Source organism: Patella vulgata, chromosome 5, assembly GCF_932274485.2.
Source record: "Patella vulgata chromosome 5, xgPatVulg1.2, whole genome shotgun sequence".
In the NCBI taxonomy this organism is placed as follows: domain Eukaryota; kingdom Metazoa; phylum Mollusca; class Gastropoda; family Patellidae; genus Patella; species Patella vulgata.
The window spans coordinates 8,232,164-8,247,342 of NC_065883.2; the positions used below are offsets into that span (position 1 = coordinate 8,232,164).

The window sequence follows — 15,179 nt, forward strand, 5'->3', positions numbered from 1 at the left end:
CCCTATAGTAGATTGGGTGGCGCTCAACCGTGCAATAACTAGACATGTTCAATGTTATTGCACTCTAAGCTGGTTTACACTAGTTTTAGTAGAAATCATATAGAGGTGGGTTTTCTGTGCAATAACAACAAGCATGTTGAGCAGGTGTCAATTAAACGATTAAATGGATAATCGAGACTATGCTGTTTATCGTTCTGACTTTGGTAATGATGATCAAGGCTAGGCGGAAATTCAATCGCTTTGTTCTAGGTTCATAGTGGATCAATTTGAATGAAATTTTCAGCAAATTGCCTTTACATTATCTAGTTTTTAACTATGATAGTGAGAACTGCCAACTCGTTATCGAATCTCCCATAATGTATCTTTAATTGTGTAATTAGTAAAGCTTGTGAATCGTGTAATCAGTAGAACTTTTTAATTGTGTAATTAGTATAACTTATTAATTGTATAATTAGTATAACTTATTACTTGTATGATTAGTATAACTTAATAATTGTATAATTAGTATAGCTTATTAATTGTGTAATTAGTATAACTCATTAATTGTATAGTTAGTATAACTTATTACTTGTATGATTAGTATAACTTAATAATTGTATAATTAGTATAGCTTATTAATTGTGTAATTAGTATAACTCATTAATTGTATAGTTAGTATAACTTAATAATTGTATAATTAGTATAGCTTATTAATTGTGTAATTAGTATAACTCATTAATTGTATAGTTAGTATAACTTATTAATTTTGTAATCGTCTCTCTCGGTGTTTTCGCTCTTAAATATTTTATCAACTGTGTGTATAAAACCTTGGTATTACCACGTGGATCGACCATCAGATGCCATTCCTTTAAGTGATAGTCTTCTATGGCTTATGGTGTTCAGATTCGGACGGGACGAACAGCCGAAATTCACCTGTATAATTGTTTGCGTGCACGTAAAAGAACCTTTTACAGATAAAAACTATCCGAGCAATATTTACATCATAGCCCACTGTATGGTCGAAGCCCGTCTTTATTGGACTAGTGTTCACAGAAAAGTATACATAAGGAGTTAAATCCCATGACTTTCCGATTTATCTATTGAGTGTTTGAATTGTGATTACTGTTTGGGTCAGAATGAACTTCTTCGTCTTCCTTCGTGTATGTAGAACCCAGTTCGTTGTTCTTTGTCACGATTCAATATTAAAACATAAAAATCGCACCATTCGATGTTTATTTACTGCTAGAGAAGTAATAAAATTTTATAGATGTCTACACATTTCGCTCTTATTGATGAAAAGGCCAGACAGGAAAATTAAATTTCTACCGAATTACTTAGGTTAGCGTCACAGAAAACAATTTTGATTATTTCTCTGTGTTGATTGAATACATTTACATTCTGATGTTCTAATAGATCTACACGGCGAGTTGGATGTCTTTATTATGTTGTTCTCGGCCATTTCTCAACAGATATTACCGCTAGTCAATTTCAGAACGCCGTAAAAGTACACCAGATAAACCGATAGAGACAAACTAGGTTATTTCGATACATCCATGTAGTTCAGTTTTCATTTCAATAAAAGAGAGAGAGAGAGAGAGAGAAAGAAACAGAGAGAGAGAGATAGGGGGGAGGGGGTGACACAAACTATGTCATTTGAGGACATCCATGTAGATCAATTTCCCTTCAAATAAAAGAGATAGAGAGAGATTGAGAGAGAGAGAGAGAGAGAGAGGGGGGGGGGGGGTTCTTTAGCACTGGGGGGGGGGGGGGGACCGGAGGTCCCGGAGAAAACCCACGAGGTTGGACAGTCGACCCTACTCCTTGTCATGTACTACCGGGGAAAATCGAAACCACGCCAGTTGACTCCATGATTGACCTTACGATACAACGTGCACGCGCTAACCATTCCCCCACCCCCATCCACCTTCATTTCAGTAAAACTCTCGCGCGTAGGGACAGGCAACCCTACTCCTTGTCACGTACGATCGGGAATCGAAACAAAGCCACTTGACTCAGTGACATACCTTATGATACACCCCCCTCGAAATTGAAGCAGGGAATTAAAATTACGTGTATCATGATACGTTAACCGACAGTCGTACTGATCGATGCTAAAGCTTTGATGAAGTCCAACTCACAAGCTGTAAAAGATGCTCGATTTTACCGATGTTCTTTAAAAAGTAAACGTAGAGTATTGAAACTGTTAGGATACGTTCACTGACAGTTATATTGATGGTGTTATATACAAGCCAGAATACATACATTCCATTACTTAAAGATACATTATGGGAGATTAAATAAAGAGCTGACAGTTCTCACTATAATCACTAAAAACTAGATACTGTAAAGGGAATTTGCTGAAAATGTCAGTCAAATTGATCCTCTATGGACTGAGATTTTAGCAATTAAATGTTCGGCCTAGCCTCAATCATATCTCACAATAAACTATCACTCATTCAGTCTGTAAAGTTTGTCGTGTTCTATTATTTTAGGTACAGTAACGCAATCTTACATAATGCATCTTTATTTGATAAACAGATTCATATACTATACTATTCAAAAAAAGTAGGGGATATTTGATTTTGGGGGCATAATACTAAAATATGCAAATGACTACGAAAAAAGTCACTATAGAACCTAACAGAAGAAACATTTCCAGTTACATGTGACGCCCAAACGCACCAATAGCTACCGCATGGAATGTAGGTGATGCTTGGGATCATCATGGGGGTCCAACCCAAGATTTGCACGACTCTGACTTTGAATGTTACAGTCATTGTGGCATTGAATTCCAGGGTGGAAACATCAGTTTAATTGTTTTAGTGACCAGAAAACAAATTTTGATATGCGTCGGCTTACCCAAAATAAAAGGTTACGTGCCCTTGGCATGCTACAGATCGGCACAACACAGGCGGTTGTGGCGCGGACGATGAATGTTTCTCAGTCTGTCATAAGCAGGCTATGGTCCAGATACCGTGATACACAATCTGTACAGGACAGACCACGCTCAGGTCGACCAAGGGCGACAACTCAAGCCCAGCATCGATTTATCCGTACCTTGGCCTTGAGAAATCGTGTCATCACAGCAAATCAGATCAGCGCTCGTCTTCAAACAGACACTGGTGTGAGAGTGAGTGGCCAGACGATTCGGAATCGACTGCATAGGGGTCACCTTCGCGCCCGACGTCCTCGCGTGATCCCTTGTTTGAGAGATCATCACATTCAGGCAAGACGTCGTTGGTGTAGGGATCGTCAACACTGGGATAATCGACGCTGGAGCAATGTGATGTTTTCAGATGAGTCAAGGTTCACTGTTGATTTTTTGGACAGACGTAGGAGGGTGTGGCGTCGTCGAAACGAGCGCTTCCAAGACGTTAACGTCATCAGACATGATCGATTTGGGGGTGGTTCTGTTATGTTGTGGGGAGGCATCACTGTTGCTGGAAGAACGGCTTTACATGTTGTTGCAGGGCGTGTTACAGGCCAGTACTACCGGGACAACATCTTGGCAGTCCATGTTGTGCCGTTCGCACGACGTCATGGCCGCCGTTTCATCTTCCAGGATGACAACGCAAGATGTCACAGGGCCAGGATCGTTACAGGTTACCTCCAACAACAGAACATTACCACATTACCTTGGCCAGCACTGAGTCCTGACCTCTCCCCCATCGAGCATGTCTGGGACATGCTTGGACAGAGGTTACATCAACGTCAACAACGTCCTGCCAATGTCTAAGAACTTGCTGCTGCGTTGCAACAGGAATGGGACAATCTGGACCAAAATGACCCTAGACGTCTCATTAGGAGTATGCCACGTCGGATCAATGCTTGTTTGGCAAACAGAGGAGGATTTACCCGTTACTGACTTGGTTGTGATGCTGTGGTAACTTTGCTGTTTGACCCCGGGTATCATTTTACCCTTATAATGGTCAGTCTGTGCCTTACTTAGTCTAACGATCATTTGGAATAAATCGATGAATGATAACTTCATTTCATTTTGTCATTTGGTTCTTCGTCAGTTTCATTAGGTGACTTTAATAACACTTAAAAATCAAATATCCCCTACTTTTTTTGAATAGTATATAACAATCTGATTGTATTGCCATGTATACTATAATGTTATTCATCATTACTATATTGGGCCATTTCATGATCGTTTTGTTAGCCCAACATTCATTCAGTAGGGTCGTTAAAAAAGTATTAACATTACTGTTACTTTGCTCTTATTTTTTTGAAAATTTTTTCACAAGTTGATTTCCTTTATTTTGTTAATGTAGAATGATAATGAACTGCTCTTTTCATTTGTTTCGTTTGAATTTGATTTATCTGTTTAGTTTTTGATTGTTTAATTTTTGTTAATGAAGTTGATTCTTTTAAACTTCGTTTTTATTTTTGAACTCTACTTGGTGTAGGTGTTCATCAGGTAATACCTCGACTGAGTTCAATATAGAGATTAGCCGGTTGATTTGTTGATATAAACCTTTGAATAATAACGCCTAACAGTCAGCTGTGTTTAATTATGTTCTCCTGATTTTGATTGTTTCTGTGTGTTTGAAGTATATGTTTGTGATATGCGCTTAGAAACACTTCACGTGTAATGAAGCGCTATATAAATCGAACAATAATAATAATAATAATAATAATACTGGATTTTGTGTTTCAGAACCTGTTCTACTGCTGTCAGCAAACAAATGCTACGGCTACAGCAGCTTTTAATACATGAAAATGAAATGGAGTTTAACGTCCTGCTGTTCTGCTCCGGACTGGGCAAATGAAATGAAATGAAATGAGGTTGAACGTCCTACTGTTCTTCTCCGACTGGGCTAATGAAGACGACCAAACGCCATACACTGTGCTATGAGGGAAATTTTGTCCGAGAAGCGGCACTATGGCCTACTCCAATATTGAATTCCAACTACCAAAGGATCTTTTACGTGCACGTCAACGATATCCAAACGACTAGACAGCTGTCCTTGCCAGGCCCTCCGTCCTGCACCACTGACAAAGGGAAATCACGTCTTAAAATCCCAATGAACTTTCTCGTGGAATGCAGTGATGGAACGCGACCTCCGGGCTAGCGAGCATACCCACTCTCCACTGGGCTAATGAAGACGGTCAAACGCCATACAATATACTATGAGCGGCATTGTCCCCCGACAGCGGCGCTACGGTCCAGAGGCGTAGCCGTGAAATATATATTGGGGGGGGGGGGGGGGTCCGCAACCCTAACCCTAACGTTGCTGGCTGAGCGGGCGATAAATATTTGGTTTAGGCGATTATGTTTTTGGGATACCTACATGCGATTCACTCTGATAAGTGGCAGAAAAAAATAAACAAAATATTACTGACAGGCTAACTAGACACAATTTTATGGAACACAGTTACTTTTCACTTCACACATGTTTCCAGGATGATTATCTCTGTGTTTTATTTTAGCAGTATAAACCATATTGGGATATGTACAGGTTTTATACAGATAGAATCTTAACTAATCCTAATAATTGTTGTAAATAAATAAGAGTTTGGGCCTACTATGTAAATTTTTTTTTTTTTTTTTGGGGGGGGGTGTCAAATTATATTCAACCCCCCCCCCCCCCCCAGAAACACCCCCCCCACCGACCCCCCATGTGTGACGCCCATGCTACGGTCTACACTTATATCGAATCCAAACCCAATTTTTCGAGTGAACCTGGAAATTATATACAAAGTTTTTGTTATGATTGATTTTAGTAGCCTAGGGTGTCCTCTTTCAGAATCTGCCGGAAGAACCGCTACATCAAATAATCCCCTATAGCTCCCATAGTTCTGCCAGTCTACAACTACCATTGTGTACTCAGGCGTTTGGTTTTGCGTCCTATCCGAACGACTATAAGTTGTTACATGCCAGGCCCTATATCCTGCACCACTGATAGGAAAACATTATCAGTTGCATACTTTCATTGATAAGGTCACAAAGTTGCAAGGTAAATCAAATACTGTAGTCAAGTGGTTGCTTCCATTAATAATTCGGGGAAGCGATGGCTCAGTCAGTAATACAATGGCTCGCTAACGGGAATGTCTTAGGTTCGCACCCGTCGCTGTCTGGACAAAATGCCCCTCATAGCACACTGTATGGCGTATATCCTTCTTCATTAGCCCGGTTGTTGCAGAAAAGTAAGACAATTAAATCCCATTACATTAATTACGAAACGAGCCCCGGTGGCTACGTGGGTATTGGCCGAGAAAGTTCTTCGAGATTGTCCATTGTCAGTGATGCAGGACAGAGGGTTTGACAAGGACAGCTCTTGAGTCGTTCGGATGGGACGAAAAAACTAGGGCCTGTGTACACATTGGACTGCACGGAAAAGATCCCTTGACAGTTGGAATTCGATAAAAGAGTAGCCCGTAGCACCGCTGTCCGGGGAAAATTTCCCTAATAGTACACTCTATAGTGTATGCCCGTCTTGTTTAGAAGAACAGTTAGGCGTTAAACCCCATTATATTTCGGCGGAAATATCAAGTGAAGTTATACATGGTGATTGACGATAGAAGGGGGACAACTCCATTAAAGTTGACAATACTCGCCGGAGTCACTTAAACTCTCTCCATTTAAGGCGTTTTTATCGACCACTGATTAGCCAAAGTGACTTGCATTCAATCAAATGTTCATCTTTAACGTCAATCTAATTTAAATTGATTACCCTAATCATCAACGAATTTATCGACACCGATTTCCAAAGCGATTACAGCAAATCGCCAAATCACTTCAGGGTGCGATTTGACGATTTGATCGGGTATTCACGTGTTTTTTTCAACTGTGTCCAGCCACAACAATTGTTTACAGCTAATCAGAGCATTTAACGAACTCTCCAAAGTACTTTGAAATCGACTATACTGTCACATGACATCTCCACTTAATTCGATAAAAGAAAAGCCTTTAATTTGGGGGTCACGGTGGCTAAGTGGGTAAGACGCTGGCTTTCTAGCCTGGAGGTCGGGTGTTCAACCATTGGCCGAGAAAGTTCATTCAGATTTTCCGACGTGGTTCCCCCTTGTCAGTGATGCAGGACAGAGGGCCTGTCAAGGACAGCCGTCTAGTCGTTCGGATGGAACGATCAACCGAGGTACCGTGTACACATAGGCGTGCACGTAAAAGATCCCTTGATAGTTGGAATTTAATATAAGAGTAGACCATAGTGCCGCTGTCCGGGCAAAATTTCCTTCATTGCACACTGTATGGCGTATGACCGTCTTCATTAGCCCGGTTTGAAAAGAGATGGGGTTTAATGTCCACTCGATATAAAAACACGGTTCAATTTTCTCTCAGCAATTCGCTTGCGCGTAGTGGTCTTTAGCAGTGGGAGAAAGACCCGGAGAAAACCCACGAGGTTGGAAAGACGACCCTACTGCTCGTCACGTAGAACCGGAGAATCGAAACCCCGCCAATGACAGACCTTATGATACAGCGCGCACTTGCTAACATTTAGACTTGGTGGAGGTGGGTCTGGGATCAACTACAGGAACATCTACATTTAGACCTGGTGGTGGTGGGTATGATAGGTATATAGACTAGGATCAACTAGGATTTATTGATAGCAATCAGACATTTATTATACAGGCTACTGTAAAAATAAACAACATAGCACGATAATGATATTTAAAAGACAATATTGGTGTCAGTCATTATCACTTTTAATAGAACTGGTTAAACACGTTCCAAACTAGAAATAGTCCGTACATTCCCTTGTTTTTATTCATTCTATTCAGTCATTATCACATATTATGTGATAGAACTGGTTAAACACGTTCCAAAATAGAAATAGTCCGTACATTCCCTTGTTTTTATTCATTCTATACCTAATAAAAAATATGGTAATACACGGATTTTTTATATATTTTTCGTTTTCACTGGTGACAGTCAATTATTTTTTTGAATTATCAGATATCTTCACACAGTCTCATATAACAACTTTTGGTCTTCGAAGGAATTATTAGTGAGCAGAAATTCGCCCGTGTATCTGTTATCACACGCCACTCCAGTCAGTTATATAGAAGGATAACTCGTGTTTTGCTCTTGCTTTCGTCACTTCCGTTTGGGACGTGTTTACCTAGTTCTATCACACAATATATGATAATGACTGACACCAATATTGCCCTCTAAATACTTTTTGATTGATTTATAACTAAATATCATCGATTAGTGTATTATAATAAGTTATTAATATATTTAAAGCTTGCATGGTTCTATTCTTTGAAACTTTAAAGTACACGAAAATGAGTCTAAAAGCACATGAATGTACATAAAGTGGCTTTTGATTGATTCGTTTTTATAATATTATTACAATTTCTTCTTAATTATGGTCGCTGAAGTGAGTGAACATTCCAAACGGAAGGATAGTCGTTTACGCCTGCTTAATCCATTCTACGCGTTTTGTCGTTTGTGGATCCGCCATTACTAATTGCTTCGACATTGTCTTGAAGGATGTATTTTTCTTTGTTCATTACATTTGGCGAAACCATAGAACACACAAATCGTGTACTGATTATAACATGTTTATCGTGTCTTAAATATTGCATATTAGGATACCATATTCTCATGGCAACATGAAATGAAATGGGGTTTAACGTCCTACTGTTCTGCTCCTATACTGGGCTAATGAAGACGGGTATGCGCCATACAGTGTGCTATGAGGTTAGTTTTGCCCGGATAGCGGCACTACAACCTACTCTTATATCGAATTCCAACTGCCAAGGGATCTTTTACGTGACGCCAATGTATACACGGGAACTCGGTTGGGAAATTTGGGGAAATACATGTCTCTTTCGTCTTTTTCTCGTATATACAAACGCACTCAGCTTTTAAAGACAGGGAAAAACCCAAACATCCCGTTTGACGGCAATTTTTATTATAAATAAATACGATCATATATTAATTGTGATATCACATATGTTTATATCATTATCTCGCGCTTTGAATGCCCAACCCATCCCACCATCTGATGATAAAGCATAAAGCACACGCCCGTGACACTTTTCTCATAAGCAGTGTTTTTTTGGTTTTTTTACAAACAATGTCTGTAGCTGAACAGGGGGTAGTTTGAACCCTCTAAACCCCTCTCTGGATCCGCACCAACTAACTTCACGTCGTTCAATAAAAGGGGGACAACCCATTATAGTTGTACAACACTCATAAAAATGAAATGAATTGAAATGAAATGGGGTTTAACGTCCTGCTGTTCCGCTCCTATACTGGGCTACTGAAGACGGGCATACGCCATACAGTGTGCTATGAGGGAAATTTTGCCCGGGCAGCGGCACTATCGCCTACTTTTATATCGAATTCCAACTGACAAGGGATCTCTTACGTGCATTTCAATGTATACACGGGACCTCGGTCAGCTGTCCTTGTCAGGCCTTCGTTCTGCACCACTGACAAGGTGTAACCACGAAACACTCACTAAAAATACAGAATTGCAATATTTGTGGGATTGAGTGGCCGGAATGGTTTAACCAGTCCGTTTTTGATCATAAGGTCTGTCATAATGATCGCAACGCGCAAGCAAATTATTGAAATAAAATTGAACCATATGTTAGTCCCGAAATGACCTAGTTTGTGTTGAGTGGGCGTTAACACCCCCTCCCCTCTCTCTCTCCCCCTCTCTCTCTCTCTCTCTGGGACAACGAAGACCGACATACGTCATGCAGAGCGCTATGAGGACTATATTACCCGAACAGCGGCACTACGGTCTACTATTAATTCGAATCCCAACCGTCAAGGTTCCTTTGTCTTTCGTCGTGCACAACTGGGGAAGGAGAAACCAGGATGGAAGATCCCGAGATCTCCGGTGTACCCACTGAGCCACCGCGGGTCAATCTTTGCGTAGTAAACGTTGAAACGACGCACTACATAGACCAGCAAGCGATGATACGACTTTGGCAAATTGCCAAATAATTCACAATGCATATAATATTTCAGTTAGGTTGACCATAAATCCATAATAATATTATGCTGCTTATTACGTAGCGTTCGTTCATTTGTGGATTCGTTCATTCGTAGATTTATTTTACTTTCACTTCCACTTCCAAGAATTTAAGACACATTCTAGGAATAGCAGTGTTGGATACATTAACAATACAGTCAGAGACTGCGGATTAATAGTACAGAGTTACAGTGAGTATTTTAGTTGATATGTACGTGTAATAGAACTTTAGTCGATTATACTTTCGACAGGTGGCTCAGAAAGTCAGGTGAAATGAAATGAAATGGGGTTTAACGTCCTACTGTTCTGCAGTCTGCTCCTATACTGGGCTAATGAAGACGGGCATACGCCATACAGTGTGCCATGAGCGGGCATCAGCACTATGGCCTATTCTTATATTGAATTCCAACTGCCAAGGGATATTTTACTTGGACGCCAATGTATATGGCGTGGTTTCGATTCCCCGGTTGTACGTGACAAGAAGTAGGATCGCCTGTCCAACCTCGTGGGTTTTCTCCGGGTGTTCTGTTTTTCTTCCACTTCTAAAGACCCCTACGCGCGAATTATTGAAATAAAATAGAACCATATGTTAGTCACGAAATGACCTAGTTTGTGTCGAGTGGGCGTTTTAGTCGCTAGAGATTGGAATTCACAGCAGATGTTTAATGTTAACAATAATGGCGCTGCATCTAAATTCTATCTAATTCGAAGGGTAACATTTTATTAAATGAAAATCGGGTTCGCTTCAGGGGTTAACCGAGAAGTTTCCTCGGGATTGCCAGAGAGATTTCCCGTTGTTTGTAGTAAAGGACGGATGGCCTAGCAAATAAAATGTCTGGTCGTGCGGATGGGGTGGAAAACCGAGGTCCCGCGCACACATTGGCGTGTAGTTAAGGGACCCCTTGGCAGTTGGAATTCTAAATACAAGTAGGCCGTAACGCCACTGTCCGGGCAAAATTTCCTTCATAACACACAGCTTGCGATATGCCCATCCACATTAGCCCTAACAAAATATGATAGTGTGGATTTTCATAGGCGTACGGGCTAGATAAATGTTTGCGGGGGGAGAGGGCAGAACGTGACATGCTCGAAAGAATTTCGGGTTACAGACGGTAGAGCCGGTCGTCTGAGGGAGGCGAAGGTTCAGAGCTTACCCTGGAGAACGCCACCCCCCATCCCCACCTCAAAGAGAATTTGGAAAATCCCTGGCGCTAATCTTGATAGTGGGAACCTAGGATTAAGACGGTTGTATTAACATCTTCTATTTCTATGTAACACCTCACTGGTTTGTACGAAAAAAATGAATAGAGAGAGAAAGAGAAATGGGGTTTAACGTCCACTCTACACAAACTAGGTCATTTCGGGACTAACAAATGGTTTAATTTTATTTCAATAATTCGCTTGCGCGTAGGGGTCTTTAGCAGTGGGAGGAAACCGGAGGACCCGGAGAAAACCCACGAGGTTGGACAGGTGACCCTACTCCTTGCCACGTACAACCGGGGATTCGAAATCACGCCATTCGACTCAATGACAGACTTTATGATACAGCGCGCACACGCTAACCATTCAGCCATCCAACCCCCCCGAAAAAAATGACTAATCGGACCTTTAATACACCTTAACGCCGTCACACGTGTAAAAATAAAATAGATATTTGAGTAACTTCCTTCTTGTTGAATAAGTAGACCAATAATAATATATAATATATGTGAAACTGTATACGTTAAGTGTAACATCAACGATAAATATATATATAAAACTCTTTTCTAGATTAAAAAAAACCCATCAAAATATTTGGAGGAAAATCAAAGATGGCGTTCAACCAATATGGAGGAATAGACCAGTCGTCGATAGGTGCCGCTATTTGTCGAAAACTTCAGGTGAAAATCATTAATTATAGTATCGCGCATAATTAGTTATGAATTTATTGGACAAAACACACAATTGGATTGTTGGCATTTTTTTTTTAATTTTTAATATCATGGCTTCGCTATCGGGGTTGGCTTAAAAAGTCCCTCGGATTCTCCAGCGTGGTGTGCACTTGTCACTGGTGCAGGAGGGAGCAAGGGACACAATCCAGTAGTTCAAATGGGGCGAAAAAAAATTCCCCGTGTACATGTAGCCGTGTAGATAAAAGAATCTTTGGCAGTTCGAAATAGGAAATAAGAGTAGATCATAGCGCCGCTGTCCTGCCAACATGTATCGAGCTTATGCCCGTCTTCGGTATCCCAGTCGGCGCAGGACAGTAGGACGTTAAACCCCTTTTTATTTTCATTTCTTCAGGTAAACCGTGATGAACAGGACGAAATTGAGCGAGCTACCCGAGGTCAGACATACAGTCCACGGTGGTTCAAAGAGAGACAGGGGCGCATTACAGCCTCTAAAGCTTACAGAATTTTACAAGGGGATTCCCCTTATGACATAGTACAAGACATCATGGCAACAAATTATGTTAGAGATGCAGCTTCTTTGCATGGGAATGAACAGGAACCAAACGCCATTAAAAAATATATAGACTACAAGAAACAAAAGGGAGACATATTCACGTTCTCGGAATGTGGTTTAATGGTGGATTTACAACATGGCGAACTAGCGGCGACTCCTGACGGTATCGTCACAGAAGGGTATGGAGGAAAGGGGGTTCTGGAAGTCAAATGTCCATTTAGTGTTAGAGATATGACCCCGTTTGAGGCGATTCTTACCAAGGAGGACAGTCCCTATTTTCCTTTAGAGATGAGAGGAAACCGACCACACCTGAAGACTGATCATAGAGCCTACTACCAGGTACAGATGGAAATGGCTATAACAGGATGTCAATGGTGCGATTTTGTTTTGTACACCAATCTTCAGTCACCTGTGGTCGTCGTAAGGGTGAGGTTTGATCAAGCATTCTGGAACAAATTACGAGATACTATGCTGGCTTTCCATAGACGACATGTCATTCCTAAGCTTATTAGTACCAGATTTTAAAGGTCCACCATTCGGTACCGACTGTATATACCAGAATCTGTTTAAGGACAACCAAGAATGGTTTTTCACTTTTTATTTCCATTGTCTGTATAAATATTCTGCCAAAGAGAGAGAGAGAGAGAGAGAGAGAGAGGTCAATTTTAGTTCAATAATTAGCTTACGCGTAGGGGTCTTGAGCAGTGGGAGGAAACCGGAGGAAACCGGAGGACCCGGAGAAAACCAACAAAGCTCGAGAGAGAGGGTTTAACGTCCACTCGACACAAAAGAGGTCATTTCGGGACTAACACATGGTTCAATTTTATTTCAATACGGTCTGTCATTGATTCAACTGGCGGGGTTTTGATTCCCTGGTTGTACGTGACAAGAAGTAGGGTCGCCTGTCCAACCTCGTGGGTTTTCTTCAGGTGCTTTGTTTTTCTTCCACTGCTAAAGACCCCTACGCGCATGCGAATTATTGAAATAAAATTAAAACCATGTGTAAGTCCAGAAATGACCTAGTTTGTGTTGAGTGGACGTTAAACCCCATTTCTCTCTCTTTCTCTCTCAAACAAGCATTTGTCAAAATCAAATTATGCTTCACCTTTGGTTATTAGTAGTAATGATATTGTTTCAACATAATCTGCTCGTAATATTAGTGCCGTCTTTCATAAAAATGTAAAATTAAAATGTCAAGTTAATAATCCTTGTGTGCAATCTGTTATTCTATATAGGTTTAGATGTAATTAAGACTCTTGTTAATGCTTTGATCACCTCTCGTTTAGACAATTTTAACGTTTTGTTAGCCGGCTTACCTTTAAAACTGATTGATAAATTTCAGAAAGTACAAAACACTGCCGCAGCACATCTTATACTTATCGGAACTTTTAGAAATGTATATACCAAGAAGAAGTCTAAGATCTTCCAATCTGGTTACAATACAGATCTATATTTCGTTTCGTTTTTTTTTTATACTTTCGATGACCTACCTAACATGAAGATCGGACCGGTTGTAGTGGAAGGTCGCGCCAAAAGTCATACGAGCGGCTTTCGATCCTATGAGGCCAGACATTTGATTAACCAATCGGTGTTAATGTTTCTAGTTGGTTACCCACAGTTCCGAGCACCTCACGCCAAAATGTCGCCGTAATAGACCGTTTCATTGGCTAATCCCTAACATCATCCAGAACGAAGGTTATATAACAAGTCTTCCAAATCCTTGTGTAGTAAAGACAAGTAAAACGAAATTCTGAACTATAAAAAAAAAACGAAACGAAATAGGATCTGTGTTTTAATCATATGAAAGATATACTGATAATCAATTGCTTTTAAAACGAAACTCTGCAAAACTTTGAACTTTTGGTGATTTACTGTTCAAGCACCTCGTTTATGGAATAAACTACCTTGAAATACTGTTTATAGTTTAATATCAATTTTTTGATATTTAACATTTATTTATAAAAGCTTCCCAATCTTAGAATCTTTTCATTGTTGTTATTAAGTATATATTTTTATTTTTATTTGTAATTGTAACATTGTAATGCACCCCTGAACAGGTATGTGAGAGGGGGGGGGGTATATAAATTTGAAATAATAATAATAATAATAATGGCGTCCTTCAGTGTTCATCCTCGATATCCCCAGTGGTGCCATTCCGTTTTACTCCACTATACCCTGAGTTAATCCATAGGGTTTCCACAATTTAAAATTATCTGCCCTGGCCTTGATTGTAGCTAAAGTCTACGAACCATTGAAAAACAGTTTACAAACCACTCTTACTAATGAAACGGCCTGTATTTCGCGTTCGTTTTTATAAGGGTAGATAGCCCTATTCATGTCCATTTACTGAATGATTTATGAAAATAATGTACTAATTCATTTATAATTAATTGTAATATTAAAATCTGTAGTATGTTTCGCTGATTTCAAATATGTATAACATCTATATGTTTGACTTTTGTTATTATTATTACTATTCGTTTTTTGTCATTATCTATTTTTTCCCAAATCTTCATTGGGTAGAACGCTTTCTACCACAGATGGAGCAACATGTGGCAACCTCTTGCCCAATATCACGTATGAGGTTCTTCATGAAAAACTTGAGATACACAAGCTGGAAGTAGAGACATGCAATTTCAGGTCCTATATTTCAACCTAACCAACCTCTCAACTCTTGTATCCTTCCGCCACAAAATCATGAATATTCACCAAAACCTGGCAGAAAATGTACATTCAAACCCATTTCTTCAACTCTACACCAAAAAGTCAACAAAGATCGCTATGCAAAGAGAAAGG

At 40.1% G+C, this 15,179-nt stretch overlaps 1 protein-coding gene across 1 annotated transcript; it reads left to right on the top strand.

Moving 5' to 3' along the window:
* The first annotated feature begins 9,980 nt into the window (after window positions 1-9,980).
* Window positions 9,981-14,829, top strand: LOC126822456 (uncharacterized). Its single transcript, XM_050551389.2, has 3 exons — window positions 9,981-10,129; window positions 11,709-11,818; window positions 12,222-14,829. Exons 2-3 carry the CDS (start codon window positions 11,750-11,752, stop codon window positions 12,906-12,908), a joined length of 756 nt encoding a protein of 251 aa, XP_050407346.2. The 5' UTR covers window positions 9,981-10,129; window positions 11,709-11,749; the 3' UTR covers window positions 12,909-14,829.
* Window positions 14,830-15,179: the final 350 nt, after the last annotated feature.

Excerpts from the sequence above, each read along its gene's own strand:
- LOC126822456 (XM_050551389.2), top strand. The coding sequence starts at position 11,750 with ATGGCGTTCAACCAATATGGAGGAATAGACCAGTCGTCGATAGGTGCC. Across the intron at positions 11,819-12,221 it reads CTATTTGTCGAAAACTTCAG|GTAAACCGTGATGAACAGGA; the intron begins GTGAAAATCATT and ends TCATTTCTTCAG.